Source organism: Pelmatolapia mariae, linkage group LG5 (genome assembly GCF_036321145.2).
Source record: "Pelmatolapia mariae isolate MD_Pm_ZW linkage group LG5, Pm_UMD_F_2, whole genome shotgun sequence".
NCBI classification, from domain to species: Eukaryota; Metazoa; Chordata; class Actinopteri; order Cichliformes; family Cichlidae; genus Pelmatolapia; species Pelmatolapia mariae.
In genome coordinates, this window is record NC_086231.1 from 37,822,214 (window position 1) to 37,845,792 (window position 23,579).

Here is a 23,579-nt window from a genome sequence, read left to right on the forward strand (position 1 = left end):
TACTTCAGCGTGTGCAGGTTACTCAGACCTGCGCTGTACCAGCTGCCTTTGAATGAGAAACATACGACAAGCTTTAATGAAAATGAATTTCAGCATCATGAACACCAAAGCTGATGTTTTTGGTCCTATTTGAATGTAACCTTACCCTGTATTTGTGCCAGTCACATCTCTCGTGGTTTCATATTGCTGCCTGTATATTTATCACTAATCTGCAATCTGTTTCAACAAAGTTTCATGTTCACAGCAACACTGCATTACTGCATTTTTCCAAAGTGGATAAAGGCTGAATGTTCCCTCTTTACTGATTGTTCATGCATAACAAACAGGAACACAACAGGTTTAGTGAGAAAATGGTTGTTTTAAATGGCTGTATTTAATTGTTTCTTTAATTTAAAAAACTGTATTTCACTACATTTGTGGAATAAAATCTATTCTTTATATCAACTTGTGTCATTTTATGAGTTCAGTTTTGGGAAACATCAGAATAACGTGTACGACATGTACGTGTAACATTGTAGTGACAAAGGCTCATCATCATCATCATCAGTACTGCAGTATCAGTGAATTCAACTCAAAATGCAATTTAAGCTCATTAAAAAATGCCATCCATCGTAACTGAGAAGCGACAGTAGACAAAATCATTAACATAATACAGACTGGAAGAAAAACACTGAGTGTCTTAATCATAACAGTAAAACTCACAAATCAGATCACCTGAACTCTACTTATCTAACTAAGCTACTATGAGCTAATGCTGAGTGTGTTCTCTTTGGTGAGGAGAGGTTGGAGGAAGGATGAGCACAGTCAGGCCTGAAGATGCTCCTTGTTGGAATTGATATTTTTATATTGTCATTTATGCTTAGAAACATATAATCATCTGTATGCTGATAAAAATCATATCCTTATAGGTCTGATAAGATTCTGTGTGCACTTGTGTACCATGAGATGAGAGGAAGCAGCCTCGACCTTGTAATTTCCATCATAGCTTTAGGAACTAGATTGTTCTGTTTCTTAAAAGTGCAAGACTCCACACCTTTAAATGTTCGTCTGAGACATGACCTGTTGCAAGTTACTGTTCTTATCATTTAGCGAGACACTTACTTTGCTTTTCTGCATACCTCATACACACAGTTTAAGTTCATTGAAAGGTCGTAGGTCTATGTATGGTATAGCTGGAAACACACACACACACACGCAGAATCCAGACACTGATGTTGTTCAGAGATGCCTGCTTAAGAATGTCACGTGTATTTGTAATTGCATATTCATGAATGATTGCTTGCTGACAATAAAAGAGCTGTAGCGAAGGAATCAGTCGAAGTGAGCTGAGTTCAGGTGAAGGAATCTTTTCCTCAACTTTGGCTGACTTCCCTCGTGAGCCACAAACACGGAGAGCGCCTTCTTGCCTTGTTTTGTCGTGCAGTTATTGGTCTTGTGTTCCAGCGGGGTTTGTACTTTAATAAACCCAACACTCCTCATCCCCATGATGATGATCACTGGACAGGAAAGCAGCTGGGCATTCAGTGAAGGACGATGTCAATCGAAATCTTCTGAACGAACCGTCTAACACGGCGACGCGATGACGAGCCACAAATGTCCAAATCAGTTCACAGGTTGGACTCTGTTCCCCTCTACTGTCTCTGCACTGAGAACATCTCACCTCACGTCTGCTCCTCTCACACAACACCACACGGACCCTTTCTCCCTCCTCTCTACTGGACGTCACATCGTCCAATCACATTATTGACACCTCATCATCCTCTGCTGATCACATGATTTAACACAAAGTTTAAACTTGAACTTTAAAATCACTTCATTAAAACTTATTTAACACAGAAATACCATCACATGTGGATATGATTCATTTCATGTTTTATTCAGTTTATGTAATTCTGCTTTAATTAGATTAGCACATTCTCACATGATGTGCATTGTAACATAATCCCTTTACTCCAAACACAGAGGAATACTTTATTTTACCTTTTAAAACTCTGTTTGTTCATTTATTTAAAACAACTTCTTTTTATTAAATCATACAAAGTATAAGTCAGACATTCTCTGAGCTGTGTCGTCTTCCACACACACACAGGTCACGCTCTGTGAGGATGATATTTTCTGATCCATTATATAAACTCAAAACTTACACCTGTGCATGATCAGCATTAAGACCAGTTAACTATCAGCAAGGTCGCATATGAATCGTGGTTCTGTGTTCAATAACCTTTCATTTAAAACCAAGTATAATGATGGTGTGGCGACAGAGTTATCTTCTCACACTCCTGGAGTCACCTGCTAGTCTACCAAGGTTAAAGCTGGATCCTGTACACACACAAAGAAGAGTCATTTTTACTACTCCTTTTTATTTTATTTGTATATTGACTTATATCAACGTATATTTGATGAATAATGAAAATGCTTTATTATTAAAATGGGGAAACACTCTGTAGCACTCTGATCAGTGTTCACATAAGGCTGGATATTAAGACCTTTGTTCTCAACTGTGGGCTTGACAGTGTCTCGACCTCGCGTCACCTGACACTGCCCAAACGCTTACCCAAAGCTTGCACCCAGACGTTGTGGGCAGGTAGCCAGACTTGCTTGTTTGGTACCTCCCACCTAAATATTTTTGCTGATCAAGCACATCCCTCTAAAGCATTGGTAGACAGCTGTGGTCTCTGGACACTGTAGACACTGCTCAGGAACAACTCAGGAAATACCCGGGAGACGTGCCAGACACCACAGGACACCGCCAAAGTTCCTTGTCGGTGCCCTGATGGGTCAGAGCTGTTACGGCAGCAAGAAGAGGCCTGCACAATATTAGAGAGGGGGTTTGGGTGTTATGGCTGTTAAGTACAGCTGACATTTAAACGTGGATACACACGAGGCCATTTACCTGCATCTCGTCATCAGATCACATGATGCAGCACACACCAGACTGAAGCGGCTGGTCCTTCCTCGGAGCCACTGCATCGAGGCTGCAACACACTCAGGATTTATTCAAAGCCAACTAATGGATGGCAAATTATATAAAGCATCACTCTGGAGGTCTTAATAATCAGTTTACCAATCTAAGCATCATTTGAAACAAAGATGTAGTACAGTTTGGAAAAGCCTAAAACAGTATGTTAGCTCCTTACTCTGGCCATCTAATTCTAGTTATTTCTCTTTATCTGATACATCAGACAGCAGCTGGAAGGGGTCAGCAGTTTAATTACCTCTGAGACTGAAGAAAGAGAGCGTCGTTCTCTGAATGGAAGGTATGAACTTGTCTGGACTCATCAGTGCTGAGAGGACTTCCTGGTTCACTTTGATTGGCTCTCAGTGAAGGACACAGTCCTGTCTCCAGGTCACAGTCACTCCAGGAGAGAAGACTGGCAGACTGGACAGGGTTTCCATTGGGGTCAAGGGGGTCTGCCTGATCTTGGCAGCTTCTCACAGGCTCCAAGTCGTTCTGGGAGGAGGACTCTGGTTTGATGTTCGGTATGGAGAGGGCGGGTGTGGGGGGCACGCTGTGGGACAACTGCATTTTCTTCATGTGCTGGATTACAGAGGCTGCATTGAAGGCTTGCTGTTGGAGATCCACAGACAAAGTGAGCAGTCACTACTGGTGCAGCCTGCATCTAGTATAGAAAAACTCCTGCTGGAATTATGCCAGAACATATATTCATATATCCATTATTTCAGAAACTTTACTAGGTCTGTACGTCTATAGAGGTGGAACAGGTACCCAGTGCAAGTTTGTTTAGACATATTGTTTTTCTTTCCTCATACTGCATAAGTCATTTGTTTTAGTATTCCTCTATCCTCTTTAATTTGAACTACTTATTGATAGAATTATATTGAATTCTTCATAATTCCTCAATATTGTCTATTAAAATGTCTTAATGGGATCCTTGTAGCAGATGTTTTGTGGATTAACATGTTTGTGTTAATACACGTGAATGGCAGTTGAAGGGGATTCTCTATCAACAGGAAAAGCAGTAAAGCAGTCGTCCAATGGGCTGCACTGGAGTCTCTGCTGGGCCAATTCTGGGCCCCCAGCCTGGTGTTTGACACCCATGGCGTATGTAGTCACAGTTGTAACCTTTCCAATCATTAGCCATTACCTTCCATTTGGATGTGGCAAAGTTTCTCTCCAACTGTTCACACACAGACTGATAAATGTCCTGGTCTCTAGCTGTGTCTCCAACAATCCTGCGAGGGTAACATGAGCAGACGTAAAGTTCGGTTCTTGGGTATTTGGACAATGTTGCGTCTGTACACCATCATTAGTCTTTGTTCCACATTCTCCGAGGCTCAAAAGTAGTAAGACAAACAAACATAAGGTCTGTCTTTTGTCTTTCAGGCTTTTGTCTTGCATAGCTGGCCATAACTTTCCTTCTTTTTAAGAATGATTGTTGATTTGGCCAATCATACAGTTTTTGCTGTCTCCCTTATTTTGGTTTTTCATCCTGCTGACAACCTCCTTGCCTCCTTCAGTGAACCTCGACACCAAATAGTTGAAGACTTGGAATGAACCCCAGATATTAGACCAGATCAGTTTCTTTGAATAATGAGGTCTCACGTGTCCACGAGGCTGCTTCTATATCAACTAACCAATTACTTTTGAGTCTCTCAGAAAAAGACTGTAATTCATAAACAGTTGATACTTTTGTTCAGTCTTCAGTCACATGTTGATTATGTGGTTTAAAATGTGTAATCATTGTCCAAAACATTATGACATTTAAGAGGCGAAGCACTAACCAGGGGTGCCTGAGTGCCTGTTCAGTGGTGAAGCGTTTAGTGGGGTTTTTCTCCATCATGTTCTTGATGAACTCTTTGGCTGTTGACACATAATATGGACAGAGTTCAGTTCAGCGTACAGTAGCATGATTTCTCTATGTTACACACAGTTTTATTAAAGCTCTTGAAAATGCATCTAAACCCTTCATTAGGAACAACTGCATATCAAGAAAACGTGGAGGATGCTGGGTGGTGCCAAACACGGCTGCTGATTGATTGGACTCTCACAACAAGATTATCTAGAGTTCACACAGAAGGTTGACTTGTAGAAAAGCAGCAGTGTCCTGGATGAAAGTGCCTTGTCGTTGATGAGCGATCAGAGCAGATGCTAAAACCGAGCCCTGGAAAGGCCCGGCTACGTCTGCAGCCTGTCCGCAGCTCGCACACAAAACATTTCACTGCATGTTGCACTCTGCATGATTGTGTATGTGACAAATAAAGCTTGTTTGTTTGATGCAAATTCTATGAGTTCAAGATGGAGTTTTTCAAAGAGGAAGAGCCTAGGATCAGCAATGCTGTGTTTGTTCACAAAGGTAAGGCCACCACAGCTGGAACAATTACTGTTCTGGTCCCTGAGAGCAGGAGTTGAGAGTTTTTGGATCTTCAGGTTTAGTATTTTGGACAGATCTTGCTGTTCTGTACCAGCTGATGTTTGCTTGCTCGTGTTACTCCGCTGTGGCTTTTTTTGGGTGGAGTACTCCTGCCTCCCTGCGTCTCCGTGTCTGGTCTGTTTGGATTTCTATCTTCCCAGTCATGTCAGCGTATCTGTCTGCTTTCTCACTGTTCCTTTTAGATGTTCATAAAACTTGACCTCTGACCTTGACCTTCATTGCAAGGTCACTGAGATTCAAACTGGTCCAAGATTTTTAGTAGATACACCTGTGGTATCAGTTTGAAGCTCCTAAGTTGCTTCATTATCGAGTTATTGCACAAACCTGGGTGTCTACACTTGATGATAATACCCCATCAGCCTTTTACAGCTGAGGGGCGAAAATGACAAGAAAGTCTGGTTCCTTGGAGGTCAAATATAAAGAAATGAGGTGGATCAAGATTTGCACTGTTCTCATACTGACATCTGTATGATGGATCAGTGTCAGGCTAATGTTCCTGGGAAGCTGTGATTTTAGATCATCCATGTGATTTTTGCCAGGTTTTGTGAAGAAACGTGGAACTTAGTCTGTACAGTCACATGAATAGTTCCCTCTTTAAATGATAGTGAAACAGTGTAACCTGGTGTAATGTAAGTGTGTTAGAAACAGGACTGGTTGGTCGTATTTCTTGTGGTTTATCTGACCCAGTCTCAGCTGTTTACATCGAGTACAAATGAAGGAAAGAGGAGGGTCAACACTGAAAACTGTGGTGTGTAGCTGTTAGCATACCTGATTCGGAGATGTCATCCCAGAAGGGCGAATGAAAGGCGTACTCAGCTCTCATGATCTTTGAAAACAAACGCGTCTCATTTTCTTCAAAGAATGGAGGGTAGCCACAGAGCCTGCAGCACACACACAGCCTTTCAGATACCGCAGATTTGGATCAACTCTGGATTACTTTAGCAACCATCGTCATGCTTATATGATATTTGTGCCCTGACGCTGGTTTCATCAATTTGCTGGGTTTCCTCAGCTACTGTAGTAAACGGGCAGAGCAGTCAAAGCCTTTCACCGCACCACAAACACATTCACAGAAATGTTGGGAAGCAGTGTGAAACAAACTGATTTACACAGCAGGACACATTTTACTGTTGGGTCTCAAATCAACCTTCTGCTCAACCATCTCTGATTTGTATAAAAATGTTAAAAATAGAAAATATGAACATTTATAGTGAGGGCTGTGAAATTTCAGCTTCATATATCAAACACTTTTTTTCTTTTTATGGACTATCGACACGGAGCTGTGAAGCAGTGTTTGAACATAAATATCTCAAAGACTATTAAATATAAAAGTACTTTCACTTTTCACTAAACTTTCTTTCCATCAAAATCAATCAGGAGCTGTAATTTGAGACAGATACATTAAATGTCTGAGTACTGGCTACTGAAAATATGAAAACAGTCCAGGATTCCTGTAAAGTTCATGTGAGCACACATTAATAAAACATGACTCCAAATGCAACTAATGAGGATTTCTGAATGGTATATAGTTATACCATAAAATATCTTGATGCATGCTCAATCATCCAGCTGACTGCAGCTTTCAATCCTATAAACAGTACATTTGCATAATGACTGAAACCAGCCCACTGAAGGAACAATGGGCTGGGAGGTCAGTTCCTTAATCTTAATTATGCAAATTCTCATGACCATTGATCAGTCATTATGCAGATGTCCTGTTTATAAGATTGAAACCTGCAGTCAGCTGAGACTGAAGAAGTCACTTGGATGAGTGACGAAACGTTTCTCTACACTACGTTTCGCTACGTCCAGATGAACAGAATCAACTTTTAGAGACCATAAAATATAAATATATATAAATATACAATCCTTTAAAATAAAGCATATAAAATACTTTTCGACACGAAATTCTCATCACAAAAAGGTAGAAAGTTTTCATTGAACATTTTCATTGAACTTTCATGCTGAATTAAGCAGAAATATTTATGCAAACTGGAAAAGTTCAAAAACTGGCTGATTTGAGATGGAATGGAAAACATATTAGCAGACATTGAATATGATGGCAGCAACATTTCTCACTTAAACTTGATAGAGGGCCACAAAAGAAAAGTGAAAACAACAACAGTGCAATATATCCTCAAACGATTCCAGGAAACTGGAGAAATCTGTGTGCGTAATTAAAAACAGGCATCATTCTGTCGTGCAGGCCACTGTATGTGACCTGTTGAACCACGCCATAAACTAAAGCTCTCTGTGAACATGATCAGGAAATGCAGCTGCCATCTTTGTACCAAAGCTCAGAGAAGAGCGACGTGTGTTCCCCTCCACACAACACTTTCTCCAGGCTCTGCACAGACAAAGACCCACGACAGCAGCTACGTTCACGTACGAGATGAGTACAACATTCCTTTCCCCAAATCCAAACAACTCTCTCCTCAGCTTCCAGACATTATGAACTGCTGATAAAAAGTGTGGATGCTGCACAGCGGTAAACATGGCCCCTCCCAACCTTTCGGTACCTATTGCTGCCACCAAATTCAAAATGAGCTGATGTTTTTCTAAAATTAGTAAATTGTCTCATTTTAAACATTTGATCGATTTTCTATGATGTATTGATGCTTTTAAAGCAAAGATCATTTGATCCCGTCTTTGATGAATTGATGAGCTTTACAGATCCTTCTGGTCTTATTTATATTTCACACAACATTGTTGGGCTTTGGAACACACAGCTTTGTGTTCAGTGACGTGCCCAACCTTCCAGCTCGTGGCTACTGCTGGAGCCACAGTTACTACAGTGGAAGTAAATACTGCAGTATTTGGTGACTCTAATATTGTATTGTACAAGTATTCATGTACTTCTGACTTTTGGAATATGAATAAAATAAATAACTGATGAATGTTCACAGTTCTCCATAAATGATCAGTGAATATTCATAACATGTATACAGTTAGCCATGTTGTTATGAACGTGCATGCCTGTACTTACAGAATATAAGTGATAACTCCAATTGACCAGCAATCCACCGCTTTGCTGTAGGGTTTCTGGGCCAAAACCTCCGGAGCTGCAGAAAGCAGGACAAATAACGTACCATATAAGCACCATTATAAACAACAGACTGTTTCCACTCCAGAAAAAGTCACACTAAAGCTAATATGTTAAAGCTAAGTTAATATATGGTTCAAAACTAAAGGCAAAAAGTTGCCTTTAGTTTTAAATAATAATAAGATCAAGACCAAAGTTCCTTCCTGCTGCTCCGCCTGGTCGTTACTTTCATAATAAATCAAAATGAGCCCTCCAGTTCATGCTGTCACTGCCCACATGAGCACTGAAGCCTCTCAGCAGGACGATGGAGCACCCCACCCAGTGACTCCTGGGAGGTTAGGTACTGTCATTCAGCACAGACACAAAAACTGTCTGATTTATGAAAACTGATTTTTTTTTCTTGCTCCAGTGTAATAAGATTTTGACCAGAGTAATTGTTTGTGGTATTAAGATGTAGTACAGTAAAATGGTGCTTTCCCACAGCAACAATATAAATGGTCTATCACTGCAGAGGGACAAACAGTAAGTATGTCAATCTATCATTTTTAACTATATCACACATTACATATGCAGAGAAATGGTGAACTCACCAACATATCCTGGTGTTCCACAGGCTGTAGACATCACACCGTGCTCCAGCGTCTTAGACAGACCAAAGTCACTGACCATAATCTTTGCATTCTCATCTGTATTATAGTACAGCAGGTTTTCAGGCTGAGAGAACAGAAAAAGCAAGACATAAAATAAAGAAATGTACCTAAATGTTCAAATACACTCATTAAACTCTGTTAAAGTCATTTTACCAAACGTGTCAACATCTGTGGCTTTCATTTTCCTACTGGGAGCATGTTTATGTCTTTGTTATGGTGGATCTTTTGTGTCTTACCTTCAGATCCCTATGCACAATGCTGTTTTCATGCAGGTAGCTGACAGCCTGCAGCACCTGTTTGATCACTTTGCTGGCATCCTTCTCAGTATAAACACCTTTGTCTAAAATGCGATCAAACAGCTCCCCACCTGATACCCTGCACAAAACAGAAGAAGAGTTATCAGCGTTTATGTCTGGCAATCAGGTCTTCTGAACGTCTGCAGGACGGTAGACTAAGGACGACCACGGTCCACCTTTGAGAAATTCATCAAATGATATAATAACCTAAAATGTTGTTACGCTGTGCAAAGTAGCATTTAGGAAATGTGCCTACTGTCAGGTTTGTCCTTACCATCATCTGTGTGTTGGTGAATCAGAGTCATCTGAAATCAGCACACTTGTGCTCACTAACTGCATACAGTACTGCCATTTCCCCAGTTCTCTGTTTAACAAACTTGGGTAAAACGACAGGAGAGAAACTTGCACCGCTAAGGCCAAAGTAGGAGACAATAAAGAAACAATAGTCTCCAAGGAGGAAGCCAGAAACCCCCAACCTTTCTGAAATGTACAAGGAGATACTCTGGCAGTTACTGAAAACATATCCATACTCTCCACTGTCCATCGGAGAGTGTTTTGTCATTTCTTTCTTGATTCTGGGTTCGTGTTTGTGACAATCTTTTGTGGCTTTCTGGCTCTCTTTGTATATTAGTATGACTGATAGTTTCCCTTAGCATCTATTATATCCTCTGCAGTCTGATTATTTTCTAGGTCATCTTCTTGGTTGTTAGTTCCTGTCATATGTTTTACTTTTTACTAATAGCCTCCAAGAATCCCAGGGTAGTGGAGCGGCTGATCCATGGGACCTGCTGTAGTTACTGCCACCATACATCCTCCCACGGCTTCTGCCCTGGACTCTGGACCTTGGCAGCCTGCCTCGCTTAACCTCAAAGGTCATCATGTTTTACTGCTACTGCCTAATTGCTCCTCACCACCCAACTCCCCATAGCTACAGCTCTTGATCCCTACTTGCCTGTGAGTCATCCGACCCAGCTCTTTCCACTTCCACACCTCTGCTACCACCTGTGTGCTGTCTGACAAAACAGGTTCTCAGCAGTGGAGGAAAGACTGTGGAGCAGTCATCTGACAAGTTTTTGGGGTATATTTGTATCTCAGCCATCCACACCTGGATGTCCTCTAAGACATGTTTCAAAGAGAGTAAGCCTGAATTTTCTGTTCTAGAGTCCACATGTTCAAAGACTGCTTTTCCCCCTAGCTTGTGCAAACCGAGCTGGCTGAATGCCCAACACACACACAGAAACCGGTGCGTCCAGCACTGTTACAACCCCAGTCTGCAGTGGGACCTGTCTGCTTTGCTGAGAGATCCAGAATGCCTCAAGGGTCCATGGATCCCCCTGTGTCTGTGCCTGAGCTTGAGTGCCCTGAATCCATGGTTCCTGCTCCACCAGTGTCTGTGGATCCCTCACCACCCAAACCCAGACCTGAGTGGTCCCGTCACTTTCCTTGCCAGTGCCAGGCCTGGTCCCCTGCAAGCCACTGAAGACATCCCGTCTCCTTCGCCTCTCCTTTTGCTGCTGGTGATGCGGCCAGCCCCCTGTTCATGAGTGGATGACTGGTCCACTTCAGGAGATATTTTTTGAGGCTCATTAGTGCAGAGTGACCTCAGGCACCTCTCATGGAACCATGTCTACATTCAGAAGTCCTCCATACTGAGACATTAAACATGAAGAGGACAGAATGAAAGACAGAGAGGGGGGCTGAGGGAAAATATGTGCATTATAATTATACTATTAACATTACCAGCAGCAGCAGCAGCAGCAAGCAATAGATTGTGAAGTACTACGTAGCTGAATTCTGTGTATGCATATTCCCATTTTCACATCCATTACATACATGTGCACATAGGGATTATCTATAATGATCTAATAGAAGATTTTCCACTGTAACACGTTCAGGTTATGTTTTTGACTCCAGGATTTGGAGGATGGCTCTTTCTGCAATAGTTCGGGCTGTGAAGAGAACATTAGCAGTAGAGTTTTTTACTTTAGTGTTGACATGTCTCCTGGGATGAACATTGTGAGGAGACGTGGTAATCTAGTATGTGATGAATCATCTGTAACTTGGATCCAAAAGTGTCTGACTGGAGTGCAGGGGCAGATAGCATGTATGAAGTTAATATTACATATTTCACATCAGAATTTGCACAGACAGAGAGGTCATGTTCCAGATGTGATACAGGTATTAATGTAGTTGCACACAGTTGTGTAAATGTTGGGTTTTCTTTGGACTGGATTTAGCAGTTTTTACTGCCGCCACCTGGTCCTGCTCTGCCAGAGGTCTTCACAATGTCTGGTCCTGTCCCACTAGAGGTCTCTGCACTGTCTGGGCAGGCTCCACCCTGAGGTCATCTCTTACCTTCAGGTCCTGCTCTGCCCAGGTCAGAGGTCACCGTGTGGCCGTCTGGCCCTGCTCTGCCAGTACCAGGGCACCTCCGTCTGTGTCGGCCTCCAGCCAAGGCACCCGAGGGTCCCTGTCTCTGCCGCCTTCGTCAGCCTCCAGTTCTGTCCTCCGAGGGTCTCCGCTACCATCACCAGCCTCCAGCCAAGTCATCTGAGGGTCCCTGCCTCCACCCATGCCTGCCACGCAGGGTCCTACATCTGCTCTGCTTTTGTCGCTCAGACTTGGTAGTCGGCCATGACAACAGAAACCTTCTAGGTGCTCCACGTTCCATGTTTAGTCGGCCTTCTCCTCATGTCTGTTTCTGTCCTGTCCCAGCATTTTAGTGTTTGTCTCTGTGTTTATTGTACTTCCTGTTTTATTTTGACAGTCTCTTGTCCAGTGTTCACTTTTGCTTCTCCTGTCCTGTTAGTCTGTATTAGTTCCAGCTGTGCTCCCACCTGTTGCCCATCCTCTCGTTATCCTGCGTGCATTCATGTCCTTAGTCTCCGTCTACTCGTTGTTGCGTTGTCCTCGCTCATGCTGCGTATTCTGCAGTTCTGTGGTTCACCTGTAGGTGCTAGATTCCACATTTCTATGTTTTCCTGTTCCTTAGCTCAAAGTTTTCTTTTCTTGTGTGTTTATGAGTTTCCTTAGCTCAGCAATAAAGCTGAGTAATTCCTTTGATTTTTCCAAGACGTGAAGCTTAATGTTTTATTGTTGATGATGAAGTCTGAGGAGGCTGAAGCTGTAGAGCTGACATATGCAATGAAAGCAGTGTTTGTTGATAGCTGGGCTGATAAAGTGCACGTCTCACTTTGTAACCACAGTGAATTGGACTGAGGGTAAACAATGTGTTTTAAGGTGTTTGACTCTATGTTCAGTGCTTGTAGACCTCCTTGAGATTTGGGGTTTTGTAAAGTGTAAAGTTGAATGCACAGTGTCACAGTGGTTAGCAGTGCCTCGCAGCAACGAGGTCCTGGGTACAAATCCTTTCTGTGTGCACTTTTCTCCCCATGTCTGCGTGGATCCTCTCCACATACTCCAGCTTCCTTCAACATGCAGTTAGTGAGCTCAGGTTAATTACTGATTCTAAACTGGCTGTAGGTGTGAGTGTGAAGATGTCTGTCTCTGTTTGTTAGCCCTGTGATAGACCCATGACTTGTCCAGCATGTACCCAGCCCTGTGGTGGCTGAGACAGTCTCCAGCACAACTGGGATTGTTGAGATAAGATCATTGATTTTATGAAAGCCATTTTAACTGTTGCCATCCATCCACAGAGTGACATGCAGAGGCTGATCCAGCAGTTTAAATCATCTTTTCCTGACTTATGCAGCAGAATAAACTTAAGGCTGAACAACTCTATCAGCTTGGAGGAAACACGGATTTCTAAATATTTAAAGTTTCTTGTGTAAAGATAGTAAAAGGTCTGCTACAACCAATGGTCCCTCTAAGCTGCGCACATGCGCAATTGCGCACTGCTGGCACGGTCTCTGCGCACAGAAAATCTGTGTTGCGCACAAAAAAAAATCTAACCTGATTTGAAATTAAAATTAATACTTTAACAATTCTGTTTTGCAGTGTTAGTCAGTAAGTGACTGGCTGCTCCTGTATGGGATTAGAACGATGCCACCTTATCCCATAGTCCAGCCAATGATGCGATTCACATTCGTATTTACGCAGCTAATCAACGTCGTTGACAGGCTATGACAGCGTCCTTATGTGCCGACACCGGTGTTTTAGCTAGCAAAGCGGCGTGGCTGATGTGGAGTGAAGCCACGTTAACGACAACGTGTACAACCATTGGAGATGTGAGCAGCACAGACGGAACAATTGACGGAAAAAGTGTGGACTTTATACCAGTTTTTAAATTGTGTTGATAGGCCACGTAAAACCAGAGTTGTGATAAAAATATGCAATGTTTGGTTTTCTTCCTGAATACTATCGTTGTTTATATTTACTGCGGGAAGAAACGGTAAAAACGGCGTTTTATAAGGAAAAAGGCTCGAAAGCGCTCTCCGCCTGTGAGCAAAAACAAACTCCTCCCACCTTTCCTATTCGTCCAAAAAAGTACCATGTCGACCAATCAAAAAATGATATGGCAACATGACATCTAGTTGTTACGAAACTGGGGGAAGTTTTAGGAGTGACAGCGTGTTTTGAGATGTGAGAGATTTGCGACGTTTAGCACAAATCTTGTGTAGTTAGTGTGTAGTTAGTGTGTAGTGTAGTCAATAGTTTTGTTGTGTGTGTCAGAACAATGAGGCGACTGCTGAATGTTACAGGTGTTACAGGAGTGATACATCTCCTGTTGTCAGGCCTGCAGGTATCAGGCTGTTGTTCTCCTTTATCTCATAGTGGACAGAAATTATTTTTTGGAGTGGCACAAATAATTTGTGTGGCATCAAATCTGATGCAGAACAGCTGATTGTTCTGTAAATAGTTTGAAATGTTTATTTAAAAATGCCTTGGCTGCATTAAAAAAAATAGCTGCAAAAAAACTTTGTTTGCCAAACTCAGTTACTTTTTTAAAGAAGTAACTATATAATTAATTGCCCAACATTGGTCATTATATGCTGTATTTTGCAGACAGAGAGCTACAGACTCTCTCCCAGACCACAGACTCATAATGCAAGTCAGAGCTTTTTTTAAAAAGAAAGAAAGTTGTGTTTTCAAAATTGGAGTTCAAGTTATTTTTACTTCCAATAGTGTTAACATACTACACAGGTCATGAACAAGATTTTTTTTTTACATTTTCATTGTAAGTGGGCTAAAGCAGTTAATTAAAAGTAGTCTAACATAAATGTAAATGCTGTAATTTGATTATCTTAATAAACCATGTAACTTGGATGGATTCGATGCTGGCGTGACCACATTGCACACGTCTGATGTCGCTCACAGTGGTCCAAGGGATCGCTCAGGGAGTTTGTGTGTTCGCTCAGACACGTGAAAAATTAGAGGGAACATTGGCTACAACCCCCTCATCCATACAAGGTGGTAAAATATTGGATTTGGACCAGTTTATTGACGAGTCGTGGCAGCAAAGAATGGGGGTCCCTAAGGAGTAACAGCACATCATTAAGGAGAACTGGATGTTCTGTATTAAACTGCCAGCTGAAGACATCTCAGTCTTATAGCAGCCGTAGTGGTTCTGTGAACAATGCAAATAGAAATGGAAAGAGAAGAATGTGGATATTTGATGACACCAAGAAATGATGCCAGTAATTTTTCAATGATCGTACAATATGTTTGTAAAATATAAAGATTAAAGCCGACCTTATTTGTTTTTGATTTGTAATGTAACAGCTTGGTGTATTCTGGAAAACAGTCAATAATGAGCAAAGAATGGTAATAATACAACAGTTATTTGTCAGATGGTTCAATAAACTCTCCATTTAAAAAGAATCATTTTAGTCTTTAAGGGGTTAAAGGCTTGATGGCATGAAGGAACGATACACAGCTATATTAGTTTTTACCAATATTATTTATTCAATTTGAACAATAATTCAGCCTAATTTTAGCAAAAAAGGCTGAATTGTTACTATTCTGTACACACTGTATACTCGCATTGTTAATGTAAGATTATACTGCAGTAATATGAGACATATTACCAATTGTCAGTGTTGCATTATTTCAAGGTAAATATTAATAGAAAATCAGCTAAACAGTTCCACTTACAGCTGCATGACCAGGTAGTAGTGTGTTCGACTCTCGTAGAAATCCTCCAGTCCCACCACATTGTCGTGCTTTATCCTGAAATAGTAAGAAACAGGAGGATAACTCGTTCTTATTCTCTTTAACCTTTGACATGTTAGGCAGCAGAACTAGACTTTATTTATTACACATTTGAATAAGTGTGTGTGTGTGTGTGTGTGTGTGTGTGTGTGTGTGTGTGTGTGTGTGTGTGTGTGTGTGTGTGTGTGTGTTTGTTACCTCCTCAGCACATTTATTTCATTTTCTAGGTTGCTATGGGCGAGATGTTTTTTCTTCAGACATTTCAGAGCATACATTTTCCCAGTTTTCTTCTCTCTCACCATGAAAACCTCTGAAAATGAGCCCCTGTACAAAAACATCAAAGAGGATTAATGGCAAATGCTAGAAACAACTTTATTCTTGGTTAACAGTTTTATTTTGTTTGTTCTTACAATCCTCTCAGAGATCTACAGAAACATCTTCCCAGGGCGATGGATCCAACAGTACTACAGACCACTGGAACAAGCAGGGACTAGCTGCTCAAACATAAGCTCTACCAGTTCTTTATTACCTCATTTGAAAGCATTTATACTAGGGTTTAAAATTCAAAGGTGTGAAAGAAATACTAAGTTTAATTAGGACAGTGGCAAGCACATCGTCCAAGACCAAAATCTTTTGATCATATAATTTCATAGAAAGCGATTCAGATGAGAACTAATGGACACAGTGGAGGAATGATCTACTGCACAGGTGTCCAACCCCAGGCCTCGAGGGCCGGTGTCCTGCAGGTTTTAGATGTGTCCTTGATCCAACACAGCCGATTTAAGTGGCTAAATGACCTCAACATGTCTGTAAGACACCAGAGGCCTGGTAATGAACTAATCATGTGATTCAGGTGTGCTGACCCAGGGTGAGATCTGCAGGACACCGGCCCTCCAGGCCTGGAGTTGCCCACCCCTGATCTACTGTAAAGTAAATACCATCTGGTGGTATGTTTGAGAAACTAACATTAAAGCAACAATTACCTCTTTACGTTCACACTGATGCCAACTCCCCACCACCACCAGACTGAACTTTAACAGCAGCAAAGTTCTGGTTTCAAACCGTTCCTGTGTTTCCTGTGTGGTTTTTATCCTGGTTCCACCATCCAAACACATGTTTGTTAGATTATCTGCTGATTCTAAATCAGCTGTCGCTATGGCTATGAGATAAACACTGTTTAATGTGTGTGTGTGTATTAATGAATAAACATGTCTCATAAAACACGGTGCTTTGAATGATGACTAAGGCTAGAAGAATAATGTATAAACACCACTTCATTTGACTTTGTGTACAACAAATCTGCTCTACAGTTTCCTGAGGAACAGCACGTGTTGACCTGCACACAGACGCCGACACCTGTTCATAACACCTGCCTTTAATTACATTCAGCACATCCATTCACAAGTGTAGGCAGCCAGACACTTAATCCTGTAATGAAGCAGTGCTAGGATGTTCTCAGACTGACGTCTCACACACACACACACACACACACAGGAGCCTTACTCATGCACTCTGTGATGGGTTTATTAACTCGCTATTAACAGCTCCTAACGTTAATTTAATACGTTGCTGCTCTTCACTGATTTATTGAAGCCAGTATCTCCCAGGTTAGCAGCCAAAACACTTTTAACCAGTATGAGAAACCTTTACAACCAGCTGTCTTGTATCCATTTATAACTTTTCCATTCGGGTTTGTCAACGAAGTAACCATTTCAGAGCGTGGAAACAGTAGCCTCAGCCTAACCAGTAAATACTGGGGATATGGAAAGCATTCTGCCTGCTTCCTGCACTGAGGCAGCGCTGTCAGAGCTTACAACTATCCACCAGTTGCCCTCACATCACATGAAGGTGATACAGAGATGTGGCCTATGTGGAACAAGGTGAAAACACTGTCTTCACTCTATGCACACCAAATCTGGGAGTGGGTGACACAATTATCTGCATTCTGCAGAGAGCATACTCCCATCTGGATAGTAACAGCTGCACAGCAAGGATCACCTTCTTTCATTTCCCATAACATCATCCAGCCTCTGGTACTACGACAGAAGCAACAGGAAATGTTAGCAAACCCATTCACTTTTATTGCCACCACCAGTATGTGACACTGGTGGTGGCACAACGGGCTCCACAGGGGACTGTACAGTCTAATACAACGGTGGGACACGCCCCCTACAGATGTTTGAATGAGTCACCAGTTGGATGTATTAGTGACAGACAGGAGGAGGAGCACAGAGCAGTAATTGCTGACGATAGTGAGTTTAAAAAGCTATAGAGTAACATCCCAGGAAGTTCCTTCAGTGTGTCTGGATACAGCTCGGTCACAACTACCCGCAATGTCCAACAGTGAGCCATAAGATCAGCTCCATGATCATTAATGTGAACGTTGTTGTGTATTATTCACAGAGAACTGTGGAACTGTGGCACATTATAGCGCTGTTCTGGTCCTAATGATGACCAAAGTTACATTTCATTTACTGCATACATATTCAACACTTTATCAACCTTACAGACAATTTGAAATTACCAGTAAATCTAACATGCTCACCTTTGTACCAGAAGGAAGCCCACACAGGTGTGTGGAACATACACACTCCACACATAAAGGCCACAGCCAATCAGAATGTCCCAACCCAGAAGCTGCATATCTAACAGTACAATAGTAACAGGTTCACACATGCACTGCAGCCCTGAGCATGACTGGGATGTACCTGAGAGAGGTTAATGAAAGCAAATGCATCCTGTCTCCTGTCAGCTCCACGGCTCAGCCTGTTTCCACTGGTGACATCAGACCAGTTCCTACATCATCATTCTCTGTTCATATGTGTTTATGTGGAAAACTAACTTTGGATTTATTAGCTCCTGCTACTAAACAACAATATAGAACTTTTTCAACTGAGAAGGAAGTGAAAATATCGTCATTCACATAGATTACTGATTGGCAGAGCTAGCTCGAAATTTCAAGTTAATAAGCAGAAATTTTGAGAAAGATAACTCAAAATTTCGAGTTATGGATGCTTTTTTTGTGGCAGAAACGGGCTTCCATAGACTGGGGTGCCTGCAGCTCAGCAGATAGAGCGGGTCTTCTGCTGGGCAAGATACTTTGAATGTGTGAGAATGTTAGCTAGAAAGCTAGTTAGCTAGAAACACAGAAGCAGAGCTTGTGTGAATGTTGCATAAAGTGCTTTGAGTGCTCCGGGAGGCTTAGAGGTATCCTCACACAGAACCATGACCATGAGTGAAAAGTACTCACGAGCCCATCTTCCCCTTGAAGTCAAACACGTCCTTGATGTTACTGGTGCTTTTCTTCCAGCTGCAAACAATCTCCTTCTGGCCCATCTTAGCCGTAGTTTCCTGAACAACCACAAATCACATCAGTTATTCATGCTGACAGTGGAAACGTTTACTTATACATTACACCACGCAACACATGTGAAAGTGCTGCTGAGCCAAAGTTTGCAGCATTCCAGTTTACTCCAGTGTCTACATATAACTAAGTGATTGTAGTTACTGTGTGCACTGATGCACTGTGCCTCAGTAGACAGAGTCAGGTTTGAGTCGATATGATGCTGAAATAAATCATTACAGTAAGTGAGGTTTCAGTTATCCAGCTATACAAAGGAAAAATACCAAACGTCTGCGTTTTCATTTGATGCACTGTGGAGACACTGATAGCATCAAAGCACATGAAACCTATGTGTATAATTAAAAGGACAGTTCTTGTGTGTCCCTGTGTCCTCTGTGTGTGTCCTTGTGTCCCTCTGTCCTCTGTGTGTGTGTCCTTGTGTCTCTGTCTTCTGTGTCTCTGTCCTCTGTGTGTGTCCTTGAGTCTCTGTCCTCTGTGTGTGTCCTTGTGTCTCTCTGTCCTCTGTGTGTCCTTGTGTCCCTCTGTCCTCTGTGTATGTCCTTGTGTCCCTCTGTCCTCTGTGTGTGTCCTTGAGTCTCTGTCCTCTGTGTGTGTCCTTGTGTCTCTCTGTCCTCTTTGTGTCCTTGCATCCCTCTGTCCTCTGTGTGTGTCCTTGAGTCTCTGTCCTCTGTGTGTGTGTCCTTGCGTCCCTCTGTCCTCTGTGTGTGTCCTTGTGTCTCTCTGTCCTCTGTGTGTCCTTGCATCCCTCTGTCCTCTGTGTGTGTCCTTGTGTCTCTGTCCTCTGTGTGTGTCCTTGCGTCCCTCTGTGTGTGTCCTTGTGTCCCTCTGTCCTCTGTGTGTGTCCTTGTGTCTCTGTCCTCTGTGTGTGTCCTTGTGTCCCTCTGTGTGTGTCCTTGAGTCTCTGTCTTCTGTGTCTCTGTCCTCTGTGTGTGTCCTTGAGTCTCTGTCCTCTGTGTGTGTGCTTGTGTCCCTCTGTCCTCTGTGTGTGTCCTTGTGTCCCTCTGTCCTCTGTGTGTGTCCTTGTGTCTCTGTCCTCTGTGTGTGTGTCCTTGCGTCCCTCTGTCCTCTGTGTGTGTCCTTGTGTCCCTCTGTCCTCTGTGTGTGTCCTTGTGTCTCTGTCCTCTGTGTCTCTGTCCTCTGTGTGTGTCCTTGAGTCTCTGTCCTCTGTGTGTGTGTCCTTGTGCCCCTTTGTCCTCTGTGTGTGTCCTTGAGTCTCTGTCCTCTGTGTGTGTCCTTGTGTCCCTCTGTCCTCTGTGTGTGTCCTCTGTGTCTCTGTCCTCTGTGTGTGTCCTTGTGTCTCTGTCCTCTGTGTGTGTGTCCTTGTGTCCCTCTGTCCTCTGTGTGTGTCCTTGTGTCTCTGTCCTCTGTGTGTGTGTCCTTGCGTCCCTCTGTCATCTGTGTGTGTCCTTGTGTCCCTCTGTCCTCTGTGTGTGTCCTTGTGTCTCTGTCCTCTGTGTCTCTGTCCTCTGTGTGTGTCCTTGAGTCTCTGTCCTCTGTGTGTGTGTCCTTGTGTCCCTCTGTCCTCTGTGTGTGTCCTTGTGTCCCTCTGTCCTCTGTGTGTGTGTCCTTGTGCCCCTTTGTCCTCTGTGTGTGTCCTTGAGTCTCTGTCCTCTGTGTGTGTCCTTGTGTCCCTCTGTCCTCTGTGTGTGTCCTTGTGTCTCTGTCCTCTGTGTGTGTGTCCTTGTGTCCCTCTGTCCTCTATGTGTGTCCTTGTGTCCCTCTGTCCTCTGTGTGTGTCCTTGTGTCTCTGTCCTCTGTGTGTGTGTCCTTGCGTCCCTCTGTCCTCTGTGTGTGTCCTTGTGTCCCTCTGTCCTCTGTGTGTGTCCTTGTGTCTCTGTCCTCTGTGTCCCTCCCTTGTGTCTCGTTTCCCCTCCTTGTGTCCCACCCCGTCTCCCTATGTCTGCGTGTTCCACGTCTCTTGTTGTCACAGTCTACATCTTGTGTGTTCAGGTTTTTCTTCCCCTGTGGCGTCATGTTCATGTGTGTCAGCTGTGTTTCCCGTCTGTGTATTTGGGTCCTGTGTCTCCCTCTGTTCATCATCTGTCTCAACTGTTCTTGTATTTTCTAGTGTTCCTGGTTTCCGTGTATTTAGTTTTCCAAGTTTAGGATCTTGTGATTAGTTTCTCATTTAGTTGGTTTTCATGTTTGGTTAATGTTTTGTTTTCGGCCATAATAAAAGGCACGCTTTTAGTTCCAATCTACTTCTGTTTCCACGTTTTGTTCGTCTGCCTTTGGGTCCACTCCTGTCCACTCCACACCGTCTGTCAGTGATGTGTATCTGTCAGTCCTTCTCTGCTTTGTATTACCTGCAGCAAATTTTGTTTAAGACACTCAGGTGTATGTCCTGTGTCATTCTTCCAGGTGTGTTTCTGTTATTTTGTGTTTAAAGGTTTATTTCAATATGTTGTTTATTTTTTTTTTGAAATAGTACATTGGTAAGATTGACTAGTTCTTGTCTAACTGAGAAGTGTTGTAATTTTATTGTTAGCATGTAAATATGCACATTTAAACAATCCGCTGGACATCTACTCCATTTTCAGAGAGTGGTAAGAAAAGTTCATTTCTTAGCCTGGGGATGGGGGTATACATAAAGTTTATACACATCTGATGCTTTGGAGAATACAGGACTGAACCCTAAGCCTACCTAGTCCTTCACAACCCTTAAGATGTCACCCCAGTTCCCCCTTGTTACATAAACAGTTGCATGTCCAAGCCTGAGCTCACTTCTCACTGGCAAAGCCCATTTCTACTTATCAGGGCCACAGGATTCAAAAAGGCAGAGGATTAGAGCGATAAATACCTGTGCTTACTTAATCTCCCCGTCCACCCTGCCTTCTGTACTCCTGCCATATCCCCTGACAAACGCTGCTTGTTTTATTATGTGGACTTGAAACTGAGCTTCCTTGAATATTGGCAGTGCATACTAAAAGTCATATGTTAAATTATGACATGTGTATATTTCATTAGTTTTATTGTGTGGAACATTTGATAACATACAATAACTTAACATTACACATTTTCTGCTACACAAAAGTATAAGTGCTAATTATCTATGCTGGAGACAAGAGTGTTTTATTAAATGTAAAGTTACATTTGTTTTCCTATTTACAGTATAATTCTTATGTCCAGCTATTAAACGATTTGTAAACAGAGAGAGAGAATAACTGAGATGAACGCTTACCTTAATCACAGACGTGAAATAAACGGAGCATTTGCCAGAGGACCTGTGCACAGTCGGTTGAGGTATCCCAGTGGTGACCCGACTGTTTCTGGTGGCTCCTCCTCTTCTTGAGCAGGGGCGGGGCCTCCCCATTCATCTCTTCCACAGTGCTGCATTCACAGAGCCATGGGGCTTACGTTACAGCGCCAGGATTGAGAAGATGATGAGACTGCATGATTAAAGTGATAGTTCCAAATGAATGAAACTGCTGCATTCAGAAAAATCACACTTTACCTGTTTTATTTTATTCAGTACAGCACATGAATGCAGGGAGGGAAGTTCTCCCAGCCTTCCCTCCCCTCAGGTTAAGAGTTTGGGTGTCATACTTGATAATACTCTCTCATTCCAGTCTCACATTAATTTCATAACCCGGTCTGCATACTTCCACTTACGTAATATTAACCGACTCCGTCCCTTCCTTACTCCCCATGCAGCTGCCATCCTTGTCCATAGTCTTATTACGTCCCACATTGATTACTGCAATTCCCTCTTATTTGGTCTCCCTAAAAGGTCCCTTCATAAACTCCAACTTCTCCAAAACTCTGCAGCTCGGGTCATAACTCGTACTCTGTCAAGAGCTCATATTACAACAGTTCTTCAGCAGCTTCACTGGTTGCCCATAGAAGGATAAACTTTAAAATCTTACTTCTCACGTACAAGTGTATCCATAAATCTGCTCCTTCCTGTTTGTGTGACCTGCTCCATATCACCACTGTTTCCTGCCCTCTCCGATCCTCATCTGCTATTCATCTTACTGTTCCTTCTGCTCGTCTCATCACTGTGGGGAACAGAGCCTTCAGTCGCTCTGCTCCTCGGCTCTGGAACTCTCTTCCTCCAGCCATAAGAAATATTGACTCTCTTCCCGCATTTAAGTCACAGCTCAAAACACATCTGTTCAAACTGGCTTATTTGCTTTAGTGCTGATTTTATCTGTTGTCAAGTTCTGTTTTGCAATTTTAACTTATTTTATGTATTTTATGGCTATTGCTCCTTTTATTAATGTTGTTCTTTTGTAAGGTGACCTTGGGTTTTGAAAGGTGCCCTCAAATAAAATGTATTATTATTATTATTATTATTATTATTATTACTATTATTATTTCATAAAACAAATGTTTTCAAAAATCGTAGCAGTTTGAAATAATAGCCAAATATGTGTGTTTTGTGTAAATGTCTGGTTATTTACCCCAGTTTCTTATTTCCAGTTTCTTCATTCATCCACTGCTTATCAGGGTCACGACGGCCTATCCCAGCTGTCATGGAGCAAGAGGCAGGCTCCACCCACAGCAGGGCGCTAATCTGTCACAGAGCTAACTCATAGAGACAGACAGACATTTACCCTCACATTTATATCTACAGCCATGCATGCAACTGGGCTGTGGAAGGAAGCCAGAATACACAGTGGGAACACACACACACACACACAAGCCCGTTCAGCTATCTTAGTGAGGACCTTCATTGATGTAATGGTTTCCCTAGCCCCTTACCCTAACCCTGACCGTTAA

At 42.5% G+C, this 23,579-nt stretch overlaps 1 protein-coding gene across 1 annotated transcript; it reads right to left on the minus strand.

Moving 5' to 3' along the window:
- Positions 1 to 1,855: 1,855 nt before the first annotated feature.
- LOC134628183 (calcium/calmodulin-dependent protein kinase type 1D-like) lies at positions 1,856 to 22,185 on the minus strand. The gene is made up of 13 exons (XM_063474918.1): positions 22,039 to 22,185; positions 18,744 to 18,844; positions 15,692 to 15,817; positions 15,437 to 15,511; positions 9,323 to 9,461; positions 9,027 to 9,150; positions 8,380 to 8,455; positions 6,162 to 6,274; positions 4,744 to 4,822; positions 4,107 to 4,194; positions 3,216 to 3,568; positions 2,894 to 2,975; positions 1,856 to 2,807 (listed from the first exon to the last, which is right to left on the minus strand). The coding sequence occupies exons 1-12, from the start codon at positions 22,168 to 22,170 to the stop codon at positions 2,912 to 2,914; spliced, it is 1,470 nt and encodes a 489-aa protein (XP_063330988.1). The 5' UTR covers positions 22,171 to 22,185; the 3' UTR covers positions 1,856 to 2,807; positions 2,894 to 2,911.
- Positions 22,186 to 23,579: the final 1,394 nt, after the last annotated feature.